The following is a 14681-nucleotide window of genomic DNA, read 5'->3' as shown; positions in this document are numbered from 1 at the left end:
TGTGAGAAATTGCAACAGATTCATAATGCCGAATTGGTTGGGATTGTTGTTATTATACATTCTGAAAACCGAATAGTTCTAAACTAATGTTATTCTGATAACAAAATAGCTCTAATTAAGCATAAGAACATTTATATTCATATTTTCATGTTTTTCTTAATTCGTTCTGGAATAAAAATTAAAAACGCGTGTTTGTTTACACTGTGCTATCGCTGATTCTATAGGCTGGAGCTGCTGCTGCTTCTAGTAATACTAACTTCATTTGACCAAATTCGAGAAATAGAAACAATTTTTTTTTCGGGTAGGTCCTTTTAAATTATCAATTACCGCGGTCCTACTCAACATAAAATAATACTTTTAATTGATAAAGATAGTAAAAAGATTGATTTACTTACTACTGGGTGTCCGAAGAATTTTTTTTTCAAAATGTTCGATACTCATCATATTAAAGTCTTATTTTTAACACGACAAAAAAAGAAATGGTCAAAAATATTTCGGACACTTGATAGTATTAAGATTAACACCTCTTCTGATTGGTTACCAAATTTCATGACGAAATTCTTCATACAATCACGGTACGGACCTTTAGAAAACAGGGGGGGGTCATTACAAAACCTTACCGAAAACGCCATTTTATGACGTTCACATTTTTATCACTTTATTTGCTTAAAACTCTTAAAATATATAATGTACATTCATATTTATTAATTCATTTGAAAGTATATTCATTTCCGAACAAAACAGTGATAATTTGAAGACTTGAAGTGCTTTGGTTTGAAAAATATGGCTATTTTAGTAGAACTACCTTGAAATCTGTGATTATCCAAAGCGTTTTTTCTTCCGTGTGTATTACTAATTGAACGATTGATTTTTTTCGACGAAAGGAAAATACAATGCTACAGGTTAATACTTAAATTAATTTTGAATTATTGGGTAATTCTATTTTCAGAAAAACAACCGTGAAAAGGTTAATGTTGGAATCCGCGCCCCGTATTTCCGCGTACTGGGTATTAATATGGAAGGAGCTGGTCAATCTTCAAGTGTTCAACTGACACCAGCTGAAGAGGAGGAATTTATTCAGTTGTCAACTCGTCCAGATTTGTATGAAACGATTGCCAAAAGCATTGCGCCTTCTATCTGGGGTAGCGTAGATGTAAAAAAGGCCATTTCATGTCTTTTGTTTGGCGGATCACGCAAGCGGTACGTTAAAAACTTTTTTTAACCTTTTCATGTATGATTTTTTTTTTTTCTTTTAATAGAAATTAGGGTTCGTACAGACTTGAAAAGTCCTTGAATTTTGACTTTAGCCTTTAAAAGGCCTTATTTTTATTTCTTTGAAAAATCCTCGAAAATATGGAGAAAAAAATTGAAAATTTCTTTAAAATTGTATTCTTCATGTCCACTGTTAAATTATTTGAAGCATTAATAAAAATAACGTGAAAACATTTTGTAAATATTGAAACTAAAATCGAATAAATTGTTCTGAAATTGCATTGTGTTGTGGATACATCCTTTCATCACAAAACTACTGGTCGTTTCATGATAAAGATTGAAATCTCTATCTATTTTTGTTCTCATTTATAATTTAATTTTTTATTTTTTTGTTAAGGGGAGGAGAGATTAGTGGCAACCGCCCGAAATACCTCCTTCTCCTTCTAAAAAAAAAAATAAATAAATAAATAATACTTTCCTTTTAAATTAGGCCGGTTGGGCTTCCAAAAATTGACAGGACAGCAGCCATCTTGGTTAGAAATTAAAAGCTGTAAAGAGAGTTAGTATTTGAGATGAAATAAATAGCATTTAAAACGACTTAAAACACCAAAAATGATGCATATAAGTTGCAAAGGAACTTTTATTGGTGATGGTAACATTCATTTATTGCATATTTTATATTTTTACCACTTTTTTGAATTGCTGTGAATTGTAAAACAAAACCCAAATTGTTTTGAAAACTTTAATTTTTTTTCTGGAGAAGGCTTTGAAAAACTTTGAAAAGCCTTGAAAAGTCCTTGAAAATGGACAGTGAACACCTATACAAACATTGGAAATATTAAGACTTTTGAGAAGGCCCATAAGGACTAAAAACCATGGTTCTCCACAGAATGCTGCTGCCATCGCGCACAGAAATCACTTTTTCCATAGCTACCAACGTAATAGATGCACTGAGACTAAAGCTGCTTTCAGGAACGCCAGCAACCACTGTAAAAGAGTAATAAAAAATGCAAGAGAGCTATATGCCCAGTCTGTTAAATCCAAAGTAGCTGATCAGCGGCTTGGTTCCCACCAGTTTTGGCAAATAACAAATAGGATCCTGAACAGAAGTGTGCGTTCTATCCGAACCATTATCAACGGACCAGAGGTCATCTCTTCAGCTTCAGACTAGACCAAACTATTTGCCAAGAACTTTGCAGCTAATTCTACCCTATGAGATGAAGGCCATCAACTCCCCATATTTCCTCCTATAACACAGACCACGCTAGGTAACATACAAATATCTGTGCATAAGGTCGCCAAACTAATCAAGAACCTTGATTCCAGTAAAGCAACTGGCCCTGACGGCATCCCAATTATAGTGTTAAAAAAAGCTTCAACCAGAACTTGCTTTCATATTTACGAAACTGTTTAAGCGTTGCCTTAAGGAGAAGTGCTTTCCAACACCCTGGAAAACCTCATCAGTATGCCCTGTATTTAAGAACTCAGGTGATAAGTCATCTTCCTCTCAGTACAGACCAAGAAGTCTCCTGAGTGTCATGAGTAAGTTGTTAGAATCCATATTAAATAGAGAAATAGTCAACCACCTCAGCAGAAATAACCTTCTTAGTGACACGCAATATGGTTTCCGTTCTGCAAGATCTATCGCAGATGTGCTAACGGTTATATCTTATAGGATTAGAGAATCTCTCGACAAAGGCTTCCTTTCTAGAGCAATTGCTCTTGACATCTCAAAGGCCTTCGACAAGCTATGGCATAAAGGCCTACTTCCGAAGATTTCCAGCTACGGTATAACTGGAAATATTCTCTCTATCATTAAATCATTTCTCTCTGATAGGCTCATAAGAGTAGTGGTTGATGGACAAAAATCAGAGACCTGCAGTATTAATGCTGGAATCTCTCAAGGGTCCATCCTGGGCCCAACTCTCTTCCTGATCTACATCAATGATCTCCCTAAACACATACTTAAATCATTCGTTGACATCTATGCTGATGACACGACCATCTACGGCAACACGTCAAAGGCTGTTAATGACAAAGCTCTCTCTGATTCTCTCTCCTCTGATCTTAAGCGCGTGGTTCAGTGGGGAAAGATGTGGCTAGTTACCTTTAATGCATCTAAAACCAAACTCCTATCCTTACATCATCAACGCTCTGATCCCCATCTGGCATTAATTGTGATGGATGGCTCTCGTCTGGGTGAGGCCCCGTGTTTTGACAAGCTTCTGGGTTTGACCTTTACTCCTGATCTGAAATGGAACACGTACATCAAGTCTGTTGCCAAGGTCGCTGGAAAGATGGTGGGATCCTTCTACCGCTCCAGAAGATATCTCACTACTGATACAATTCTCTATCTATATAAAAGCCAAGTACGTCCAAGGATGGAATACTGCTGCCATATCTGGGCAGAAGCTGCTAAAAACAGCCTATCCTGCCTTGATAGAGTACAAAATAGACTTTGTGGCTTAGTGGGGGATGCCCTTTTCTCTTCCCTGCAACCTCTCTCCCACAGAAGAGACGTTGCAAGCCTATCTTTATTTTATCGTTATTTCCATGGCAAGTGCTCGTCTGAACTCCAATCTCTAGTCCCACCTCGCCAGTCTTTTACGAAAAACACCCGTCTAGCTGAATCCACTGTCAAAATCTTTCCCCACTCTTTATCTATGCCTAAATCAAAACGTAGATTCCATGAACAAAGCTTCTTAGAACTGCATGACTGTGGAACTGTTCCGTCTGCCTGCTTCCCACTTGACTATAACCTGGTTGTCTTCAAGTCCAACGTAAACAAATTCCTGATAAACCGCCGCCTTAAGTAGACACTTTATTAAATATCCACACTAACATACTGTACTTACGATAACACTTATCCCTGAGTGGCTTCCGGGCCTTGAGAAGTGGTGACCACCTTGTAAAAAAAATGAGGACTAAAAATGGAGGTAACCGGTCTTCTTCAGTGTGTCCGATTCACGAAACCAAATATAATTTGTAAAATTACAAGTTTTATGTAGAGGTTTTAAGAGATGCTACATGCGCTAACCATACTATTCTATTATTAATCAACATTTGTTTCCCTAAAGCTGTTTTCTGATACATATTAATTACACTATTTTGTGTAATTAATATGTATCAGAAAACAGCTATCTGTCGCACGCATGCATTGCACTATTGCTGAACATATGACATATCGCAATGCACGTTCACACCTATTCTTTTCCCCACAGACATGTTTGGCACAAGGTTAGTTTAATGTGTGAGTATGTCAGATTGTGTCCAGTAAAATAATCTCTGCTCTATTGTGATTCTCCAACATTTATAGACATGTGTCGTATCTCTATTTTTACAATTGTTGAGATATTATCAGAAGGAATTGTTTGAATAAATACATTTTGTTAATATTGCCAATTTAAGCATTTATGACTAAGTGTGACAGACCAATGAAAAGTGCTATTAAAAAAAAAACTAGTCATGAAAGACCAACAGGGCATATAGATATGGATGCATTTTAATGGATGAGAATCTTGTTGCTATTGGCAACTTAATACATTTTCTGTTTTCTTTTCTTTTAGCTTACCTGATGGTTTGACTCGCAGAGGTGATGTAAATTTGCTTATGTTAGGAGATCCAGGAACGGCAAAAAGTCAGCTTCTAAAATTTGTGGAGCAGGTCTCTCCAATTGGGGTAATTATTTTTGTTGAAATATTTTCTTTCTTTATTTTTGGAATGAAATCAGTTTAGTATCCTTCCAGTTTTACAAAGTGATATATTTTCTCCAGAAAAAAGTAATCGTTAAAATTTTATATATAGTATGTTTTTATGCGTACCTCTAATGTGAACCATCTTTTTTTTACTTGTGCCCCATTTGATATAATTGTTTTGTAATTGGTTCTAATTAATTACAACCAATTACAAAGCAATTATATCAAAAATACCTTAGTGTAACACTCCCTGTAGCTCTCGATTTGCTGTATAACTGTTTAATCTGTTCACAAGTCCCTATATTTGAACTTTGAACTTGGTGTCAATTTCTTTTTTTGATGAGATCAAACTCCTATCGTCTCAAACGATCATACACAAAATTGTTTATGTTGAATTCTTGGAACATACATACATGATTATTTAATTCATTTAACTTTGTGTATATATATTGTAAAATATAATTATACGTGGAAACATGGCGTTTCTGAATTCTTGAGATAAGGATTGGTTATTCGTATTTAGATTCATTATACTACTGTTCTCATCTTGAGTGATTTTTCACAACGTTTCGGTTGATGCAACCTCCGACCTTCTTCAGATGTATCTTGTCAAACTCGGGAATTTGGATTGAATTTCGAGTGGAACTCTTTATTTACTTCATGGGGGCAGCAGGCTCTTGTTCCGTCAGTCATTATTGGATAGAGGTCCTAAGTAATTCACAATTGTATTTTTTGGTCATCCACACTGAGAATTGAACCTTCAGGAGAATATCACTTTTTTTACAGTTGATTTTTCCAAGTACTCTAACCACTGCACAATGGTGGCACAGTGGTTAGAGTATTGGTTGTATGGGTAAAATTGCTCCCAAATTGTTTGTCTGTTTGCCCTTTTCTCAATAACCACATGTTGGATTTAAAAAAAAAATTTTGCACAAATATTAGTCATGGTGAAAGTAAATTTTATACTTGTGAAGGGGGACCTTGCATGCTTGGCTTGTTTGTGCCTAAATTGATATTAAAAAAAAAAAGTTTTCAGTCATCCATCTTTGTATTCTAAAAAAAAAAAAAAAAAAAAAAAAAAATGAAGTCCTCAGAAAATATTGAGACTCTCAAAAACGAATATTTCTACTAATATCTGGATGTACTGCCAATCACTTAATGTTTTTTTTTGTTTTTTAATTATTTGACCTCTGTAAAATTTGCACAATTGCAGCTAATTCTGAAACTCCTTTTGTCTATTCTTGATTCTCTCATTTTAGGTATATACGTCTGGTAAAGGTAGCAGTGCAGCTGGATTAACAGCTTCTGTTATTAGAGACCCTCAATCGGTAAGTGAATCGTTTTGAAAAATATTCTACTTAATTTTTATTTATATGAGTTTTAAAATTAGATAATGTTTTTGAGTTTTTGTATGATTAAATACTTTCATATTATTCTTTTTTTTTTTTTTTTTTTTTTTTTTTTTTTTCTTCAGCGTGGTTTTATAATGGAAGGTGGTGCTATGGTATTGGCTGATGGTGGTGTTGTGTGTATTGATGAATTTGATAAAATGAGAGAAGATGACCGAGTGGCCATTCACGAGGCCATGGAACAACAGACAATTTCTATTGCCAAGGTAAAAACCTTTCTGAATTAATTGCACTTTTCCTTTTTTTTCATTGTAATCAGTTGGATGCTTTTTAGAAATCCACTCCATATCTCTAGTCAGGTTTTTATTTAGCGAATTTAAAAATTATATGAAAATCTTAAACATATGATGCTCTTTTTAATTTTTTTAGCGTTTGAAATTTTTACTTCAAAAATCAATTAGAAGGCAGATTTTAGTATTTTTCCTGCAAAGAATAGATAAGGTCATCTGCATGAATGAAAACAATTTCTTTATTTTTATGTTTATTTTGTATAATAGGTAAATATCCGTCCCAAGATAAGTACAAGGTGACCCCCCCCCCCCCCCCAAAAAAAAAAAAAAAAAAACTGGCCCCAGCTCTAATTAGGCCCCGTTTCTTAGTGTTTTGTCTGAATGAAATGAAAGTTTGGTCATAACTAGATTATTATATTCAAAACATCACATCAAAACGCTAGGGTTTTTGGCCTTTTTTTCTCTGTTCTACAGCATATGTTCTAGATGGCCTCCATTTAGCTTTTGTTTTTTTTGTTTTTTTTTTTGGTCACCCTGTATAAGCAACATGTATAGGATTAATTTTCTTTTTTTTTTTTTTTTTTTTGTTATTAAAATAAAAGAACCAAAAAACATATGTTAGTAGGGAGACCTGGTGTTGCCTGTGATTGAATGATGATCAGCAAGTGTTTCACTCTCCCATATTTTTGTCATTGAAATCAGTGAAATCACCCATTTTTCAATCAGATCGGTTGATTGCCTGCTCTAGTTGGAGACACATCCCAGTACACTGGAAAGAAGCTTCACATGCTTCCCCATAGTGACTTAGTTCACAATACATTGTAGTCTACATTGCACTGTAGAGAATTTACTGATAATTTTATAAAATTATTTCTTTTATATGCATTAAAGTTTAAAATGCAAAAGTCAAGTATAATGCTTCAATTGTGCTCTAAATAGAAACATTCCTTTTGAACATGTCCCTGTTGATTTTAGATGTTGGGCCTTATGGCTTGTGTGATAATAAAACTTCTCAAATACACTTGTGATGTTAGGTTGTATAAGGTGTTAACTTTCATCAAAATCACCTGTTTCTTGCATCAGATTATTTCGATTATTGATAGAAAACCTATCTATTAACAGACACACAAAGTATCCTTGTGAAATTTCATAAAAATTGGCCCAGCCATTTTCGAGTCCATAGGGAATGAACCGTCCCTTCTCTCTCACACACGTGTGCACAAACACATACAACCGATATAACGATATTTTTCAAATAAAGATTTTTTTGTGTGTGTATGTATATATATATATATATATATATATATATATATATATATATATATATAGTGGAAATGGTAATTAATAAAAACTGGAGAAAGTGCTCAATACCGTTGTAGAGCAGATATGCGTTTTATTTTTATTACCGTATCTTTGTTAAGTTACATTATTGTTTCAGTTACTTGGCCGATGCTACAGACGGCCAAAAAAACGGCCAAGTAGCTGAAACAATAATGTAACTTAACAAAAAGATACGGTAATAAAAAATAAAATGTGTATATATATATATATATATATATACATACATACACACTAATTATTTCCTGCTGCTAATTCTACCCTTTGCGACCAAGGCCCCCCCCCATATTTCCTCCTGTATCAGAAAACACGCTATATAATATACAAATATCTGTATGTGATGTTGCCAAGCTAATCAAAAACCTTGATTCCAATAAAGCAACTGGCTCTGACGGTATTCCAATTATAGTACTCAAAAAGCTTCAACCAGAACTAGCGCCCATACTTACAAAACTGTTTAAACATTGTCTTAAGGAGAATTGCTTTCTATCACCTTGGTAAATCTCATCAGTATGTCCTGTATTTAAGAATTTAGGTGATCGCTCATCTCCCTCTCGGTACAGGCCAATAAGTCTCCTGTGCGTCATGAGTAAGTTGCTGGAATCTGTGTTAAATAGAGAAGTAATCAACCATCTCAGCAAAAATAACCTTCTTAGTGACACTCAATATGGTTTCCGTTCTGCTAGATCTACAGCAAACCTGCTTACAGTTATATATCATAGGATTAGCAAATCTCTCGACGAAGGCAACCTTTCTAGGGCAATTGCTCTTGACATATCAAAGGCCTTTGATAGGGTATGGCATTTACTTCACCAGATCTCCAGCTATGGTATAGCTGGAAATGTTTTCTCAATTATTAAATAATTTCTATGGGCAGAAATCAGAAGCTCTTAGTATTAATGCTGGAGTCCCTCAGGGGTCCATCCTGGGCCCAACTCTTCTGATCTACTTTAATGATCTTCCAAATCATATCCTTACATTATTCGTAGAAATTTATGCTGATGACACTACCATCTATGGTAGCACATCTAAAATCGTAAATGACCAAGTTCTCTCAGATTCTCTCTCCTCTGATCTTGAGCACGTGGTACAATGGAGAAAGGAGTGGCTGGTTACTTTTAATGCATCTAAGACCAAGCTTCTATCTTTACATCATCAACATTCTGATCCCCATCTGGCATCAATTGAAATGAATGGTTCTCTTCTTGAGGAGGCCTCATGTTTTGACAAGCTTCTGGGCTTGACCTTACTCCTGATCTTAAATGGAACACGTACATCAAATCTGTTGCCAAGGCCGCTGGAAAAATGGTCGGATCCTTCTATCGATTCAGTAGATATCTCACTGCTGATGCAATATTCTATCTATATAAGTTCCAGGTATGTCCAAGGATGGAGTACTGTTGCCACATCTGGGCAGGAGCTGCTAAAAAGGACTTATCCTGCCTTGATAGAGTTCAAAATAGACTTTGTGGCCTTGTAGATGTCCTTTTCTTTTCCCTGCAACCTCTATCTCACAGAAGAGATGTTGCGAGTTTCTCTGCTTTATCGTTATTTTCATGGAAAGTGCTCGACTGAGCTCCAATCTATGCCCCCCCCCTTGCAAAACTTTCACAAGAAACACTCGTCTAGCTGAAAACACTATCAATAATTCCCCCCACTCTTTATCTGTGCCTAAACCTAAACATAGATTCCATGAATAAAGCTTCTTTCGTAAAACTGCACACCTGTGGAATTGTCTTCCGGTTTCCTGCTTTCCAGCTGACTACAATATGTTCTTGATGAATCGCCTCACTTAAGTTAACAAATGTACCGAATTTCCATTTCTAACGATTACTATATTGTCTAATTGACTACCGTACACTCTTTACCCTTATCCTCGAGTGGTCTCTGCCTTGATAAGTGGTTATGCCTATGTAAAAAAAAAAAAAAAAAAAAACCTGTTCCCTCTGGAGTATGATCTGCTTGGATTAGATCTGCCATCTACTCGTCAGAATGTATCAGTAGTTACTTTTGTTGCCTACAGCTTTTCATGGTTCTTACCTCTCTGCAATGCCTAAATATTGCTCTCTGCTGCGGCTGAACAGACGAAATCTACGGCGATATAGATTCACATTAGACCCTCTGCGTCATCAACCGGTTTACTGGCAATCTCCTTTCACATGTTCTTAATCCTGCACGTGTTGCTTCAGAATTGTGTGAATGAACATGTATCACATTTTCAGGTTCTGTATCGGCTAATTATCGTGAAGTCCTAAGTTTTATTCATTTCCCAGTAACTTAGTAGCGTGTGTCTGTTGCCAACGATTTTATGACCTTAATAATGGCTTAATAAAAAAATATTTTAATAAAAAAGGTAATTCATTTCACTGTTATATATCTTAATTTACTTTAGTTTATGTCTATCCATTACACCTCTACTTTGTACTACATTCTGTAAATTACCTTTACATATACACACTAAGCAATGCTTCAAGCAAACTACATTAAGCTATTTTTATCTCTTTTTCTTCATTCATTTAGGCTGGAATTACGACCACATTAAATTCTCGTTGCTCTGTCCTTGCTGCTGCCAATAGTGTTTTTGGTCGATGGGACGACACGAAAGGAGAAGAGAACATAGATTTCATGCCAACCATTTTGTCTAGGTTTGACATGATTTTTATCATCAAGGACGAACACGATGAATCAAGAGATGTTGTGAGTTTATTTTTATTTTTTTTTAATTTGGATTTTTAAAATCACTTGATTTTCTTATTAATTAGAATTTCATGCAATTTCCTTTTTTCTGATAATGTTTTATTAATTGCCTATATATATTTGATTCCGTGATGGTTTTGTTTTAGTATAAAATTCTGTTTTAAAAAGTTTTATTTCACAGACAATTCCAGGTTAATGGCAGGTGAAATAGTGTAAGCTTTGTAGATAGTCATTTAATGGTGTTTTGACAAAAGCACTAGTCCAAATCGCCTCACTGGATTGGCATCAGTGTATTTAAATCTTGCATCAACTAAGAAAGTAACGGTTATAGTTAATTTACCTACTTCCTAACTTCCGGTGTAGCACTACTTTCTTTTTCTTTTTATTTCTTTTTTTTTTTTTTTTTAATCCTTAATCTTCATCCACCTTTTTTATTTATTTATTTTTTTCCCAGACGTTGGCGAAGCATGTGATGAATGTTCATTTGAATTCTTTACAAGCAGCAGAGAAACAGGAAGGAGAATTGGGACTGGAAATGTTGAAAAAATACATTTCTTATTGTCGATCGTAAGTGTTTAATGCTGAAAAAAAACTGATATGAATTTCTTTCTTCAACATAATCATTCTGGTTATTCGTATGGTTTTTGCTCTATCGTCGAATTGGGACATATGAATGAATGTGAAAGTTTTTGTCTACATATCCTAACTATATTAACATTAAAACAAGTGCTTTTTGGTCCCCCCCCCCCCCCCCCCCGACAAAAGGAGGGTTGACCTGTAAAGTCGCTTTTGTGTGTTCGTTCGTCTGCACTTTTCTCAATAACTACTTTTGCACAAACATTAATCGTATGAGTAAAAAACTAACAACAGTTTTTCTGGGAAAACTCCGGTTGCCCCCTAGTTTCTGGTTAAAATAAACACTTTGTGCTTATTAAAAGAAAATTAATGCCTTGGATTTTTAGTAAACTTTTTGAAAAGTTGTAACTAACTGATTTCTATATAATTTTGTTTGTCTATACTTCGCGATAACTCTTGGGTGTGTCCCAGAGGCTCTTTTAGGGCTAATAAAAACACTTCATTTTTGGGACTATTTTATCATATTTGTCCAAAATTTTCTGCTGAACTTAGTCATTTTTTTTTTTTTTTAATGTCTCATTCACTGTGCATTCAGGAGGGACTGTGCATACTTCACTTGTTTAATTCTATATGGCATTACATTTTTCAATTTCGTCTTTAGTTAGTAAAAATAGCTGCTAAGAGGGTAAAAATTAAAAAAAATTGTAACTTGGCAGCCATAAGTCAACTTTAAGTGCTCTTCTACAGATGCATAAATATTTATTTATATCTTTAACAATGTTATTTAGTTTTTGTGTGTTAGGACATAGTATATATGTTGACGAATAAGGCTGAAAAGCTATGTTTTGGTTTCGATTTTAGCTGATGGCATCCAAGTCATATTTTTATTTTTTGTTTAAAACTTTTAAAATCACTATTATGTGGTACCTTAAATGAGTTTCCATACTTTTTTTTGTACAGGTATGTAAAATTGTTGTACACTCTTGAAAATTCATTATGGTATTGCTATACATCTTATGAGATGACTGACAAATTTTTATGATTTCAGCTTGCAATGAATAGCTACTGAACTGATAAATTTATATCTATTATGTATTTTGTTTTGTCAATTTTTTTAATATACATGAGCTCCACCTTAAATGTTGAGTTTTTTTTTTTTTTTTATCTCGATAGGTCTCCATTTAAAGAATCCTATTTTATTTCTTTAATTCCCTAAAATGTGTGTGTGTATGTATGTATGTATATATATATATATATATATATATATATATATATGTTAGTAAACTATGAATACTCTTAGGCCTTAACTATAATTAATATACAGTTGATATTTGTATTGGCATATTTTCTTATATACAGTAGAACTCTAGAACCACAGAATACGTCATTAATCTCTTCCAGGATTCGGATTTTAAAATGAAGTTTCCATATGGCAGGGCCTAAGCAAAAACTTATACAGTTTTATACAGTTAAAAATTAGTGACAACATACAGTACAGTATATAATACACATATATAATAATCAAATAACATAAATAACACTGCAAGGCAGGGAAATTACCAGGGTCTGGAAAAACATTGTATTTCACAGTAACCTGAAAAAAAAAATGTATTCTCAGGGCCACCATATCCCGGGGTTCTGCTGTGTGTGTGTGTGTGTGTGTATATATATATATATATATAATTATTCATTCTTACCTACAGACACTGTTTCATCCTTACGCAATCATCAGTGTAGGTCGGTCATGATTTTTTTAACCCGGTCACGAAGCACACATAATATTATTATTTTTTTTTTCTTCCATTATAAAATGCCTGGTGCTTCCAGATCAGACTTGGTGAAGATACTAGCTTCCATAAGATTTCAATAAAATAAAAGTTCTAATAAATTCTTTCCTTTTCCAGAAAATGTGGGCCTAGAATTTCTGCATCAGCTGCCGAAAAATTAAGTGGTCGTTATGTTATGATGAGAAACAGTGCCGGTGAATATGAACGGGAGACGGGCAAGAAAATTGGCATCCCAATTACTGTACGGTGAGTTTTTAGCATTGTATGTTTTCTGGCGCCTCCTTCTCAGAATAAAAATGAAAAATCTGTATAATGTAAGCGAAAATATTGTACAGCAAAAAAATCACATAAATTAATCAATAGTACTGATGCATATTGTGAACCAAACGTACCTCAGCGTTCGCTCGGCTTTGGCCGGAACATGATGTCAACAGCCAGATTATGCTGAGTAACAGCTTTGGTTTAGCTGTTGTCTGACGTAACATGCCAATCAGTCAATCACAACATGGCGCACTGATTTACGACTATTTTATAATGAAAAAAAATTGTTTTCTTTGAATTTTTTTAACATTTTCCTAAAATTATTTGACAACCCTGAAAAATTAGTTTTTGCTTCTAATTCTTTTTTTTGACAGTTATTAAAAAAAATGAATGATAAAACGGCAAATTACATTAGGTTATTTTTATTTTTGGTCTCTACATTTTACATTTATTCATTTTGCTATTTTCTTTTACGTAGTGTTGTCATTTTATCAGTGATGCTCGGCATAATCCAGCTGTTGGCATCTTGTTCTGACCAAAGCCGAGCGAACGCTGATATGTGTCTGGTCCACAATATGTATCAGTATCATTCAAGTACTTTTATTTTTATAATAAAAATAATTTTTAAGCAAATTTGAGTTTTTCCAATGCCCTTCCTCCACCACCACCATGTTAAGAATGGCTTTGTAAAATTTCACAAAAGTTAGAATTTAGTCATCTCTCCTGCTCCTTCAAAATTTGTCAAAATGTCATAGCAAAATTGTCGCTCATTGTTTGCAAAAAAATTGTATTTTCTAATTTAAAAATAAAACTTGATCAAATCATAATCTTTAGTATATATTTTTTTCCGTCACACATACATGCATCATGTATGTATATAATGTAAATTTACACAAACAATGAATAAACATTTGAAAAAGAAAAACTTTTACCAAAATGATTGATTTGGCATTAAATAACCTGAAAAGGGTTGATATACCATTAAAAAAAAAAAAATTTGTGTGTTTTTATAATCACTACATATTTGAAGATAATGTTTGTGTTTTTTTGTTTGACTTCAAATCGTGATATTAATCGTTGCTGAAGAGACAAATGGAATTTTAATAACAAAAAAAAAAAAATCTGCTCGTCTTAGAAATGATTATTCAACAAAATATTTTATGTCGACTTTCTGGAACTAATATAAATTTCATAATGTTGCTTATTTCAGTTGATATATATATATATATGAGATAGAGAAATAAAGATGAGTTATTATCTAGAATTGAATCTGTTTTCAAAGATATATATAAAAAAAAAGTTTTTTTTATTCATTGCAGACAACTTGAAGCAATTGTTAGAATCTCAGAATCTCTTGCCAAAATGCGTCTTGCTGCCTTTGCCACAGATGCCGATGTTGATGAAGCTCTCAGATTGTTTCAAGTATCAACACTTGATGCTGCTATGTCTGGCCATCTCTCTGGTAAGACATGTATA

The 14681-nt window shown here is 33.9% G+C and overlaps 1 protein-coding gene across 1 annotated transcript in view; it reads left to right on the top strand.

The window, feature by feature from the left end:
* Positions 1-14681, top strand: part of LOC145294051 (DNA replication licensing factor mcm5-like) — a 54877-nt gene that overhangs the window by 29155 nt on the left and 11041 nt on the right. The window contains exons 6-13 of the mRNA XM_080141041.1: positions 950-1200; positions 4779-4890; positions 6167-6235; positions 6382-6522; positions 10405-10581; positions 11036-11148; positions 13062-13190; positions 14525-14667. Of these exons, the coding sequence (XP_079997167.1) occupies positions 950-1200; positions 4779-4890; positions 6167-6235; positions 6382-6522; positions 10405-10581; positions 11036-11148; positions 13062-13190; positions 14525-14667 (1135 nt within the window). The remainder of the gene's footprint in view (positions 1-949; positions 1201-4778; positions 4891-6166; positions 6236-6381; positions 6523-10404; positions 10582-11035; positions 11149-13061; positions 13191-14524; positions 14668-14681) is intronic.

This window comes from Euprymna scolopes, chromosome 15 (assembly GCF_053919585.1).
Source record: "Euprymna scolopes isolate OS-2025 chromosome 15, ASM5391958v1, whole genome shotgun sequence".
Lineage (NCBI taxonomy): Eukaryota > Metazoa > Mollusca > Cephalopoda > Sepiida > Sepiolidae > Euprymna > Euprymna scolopes.
The sequence above is the reverse complement of the archived record's forward strand: the minus strand, read 5'-3'. Positions and strand labels throughout refer to the sequence as shown.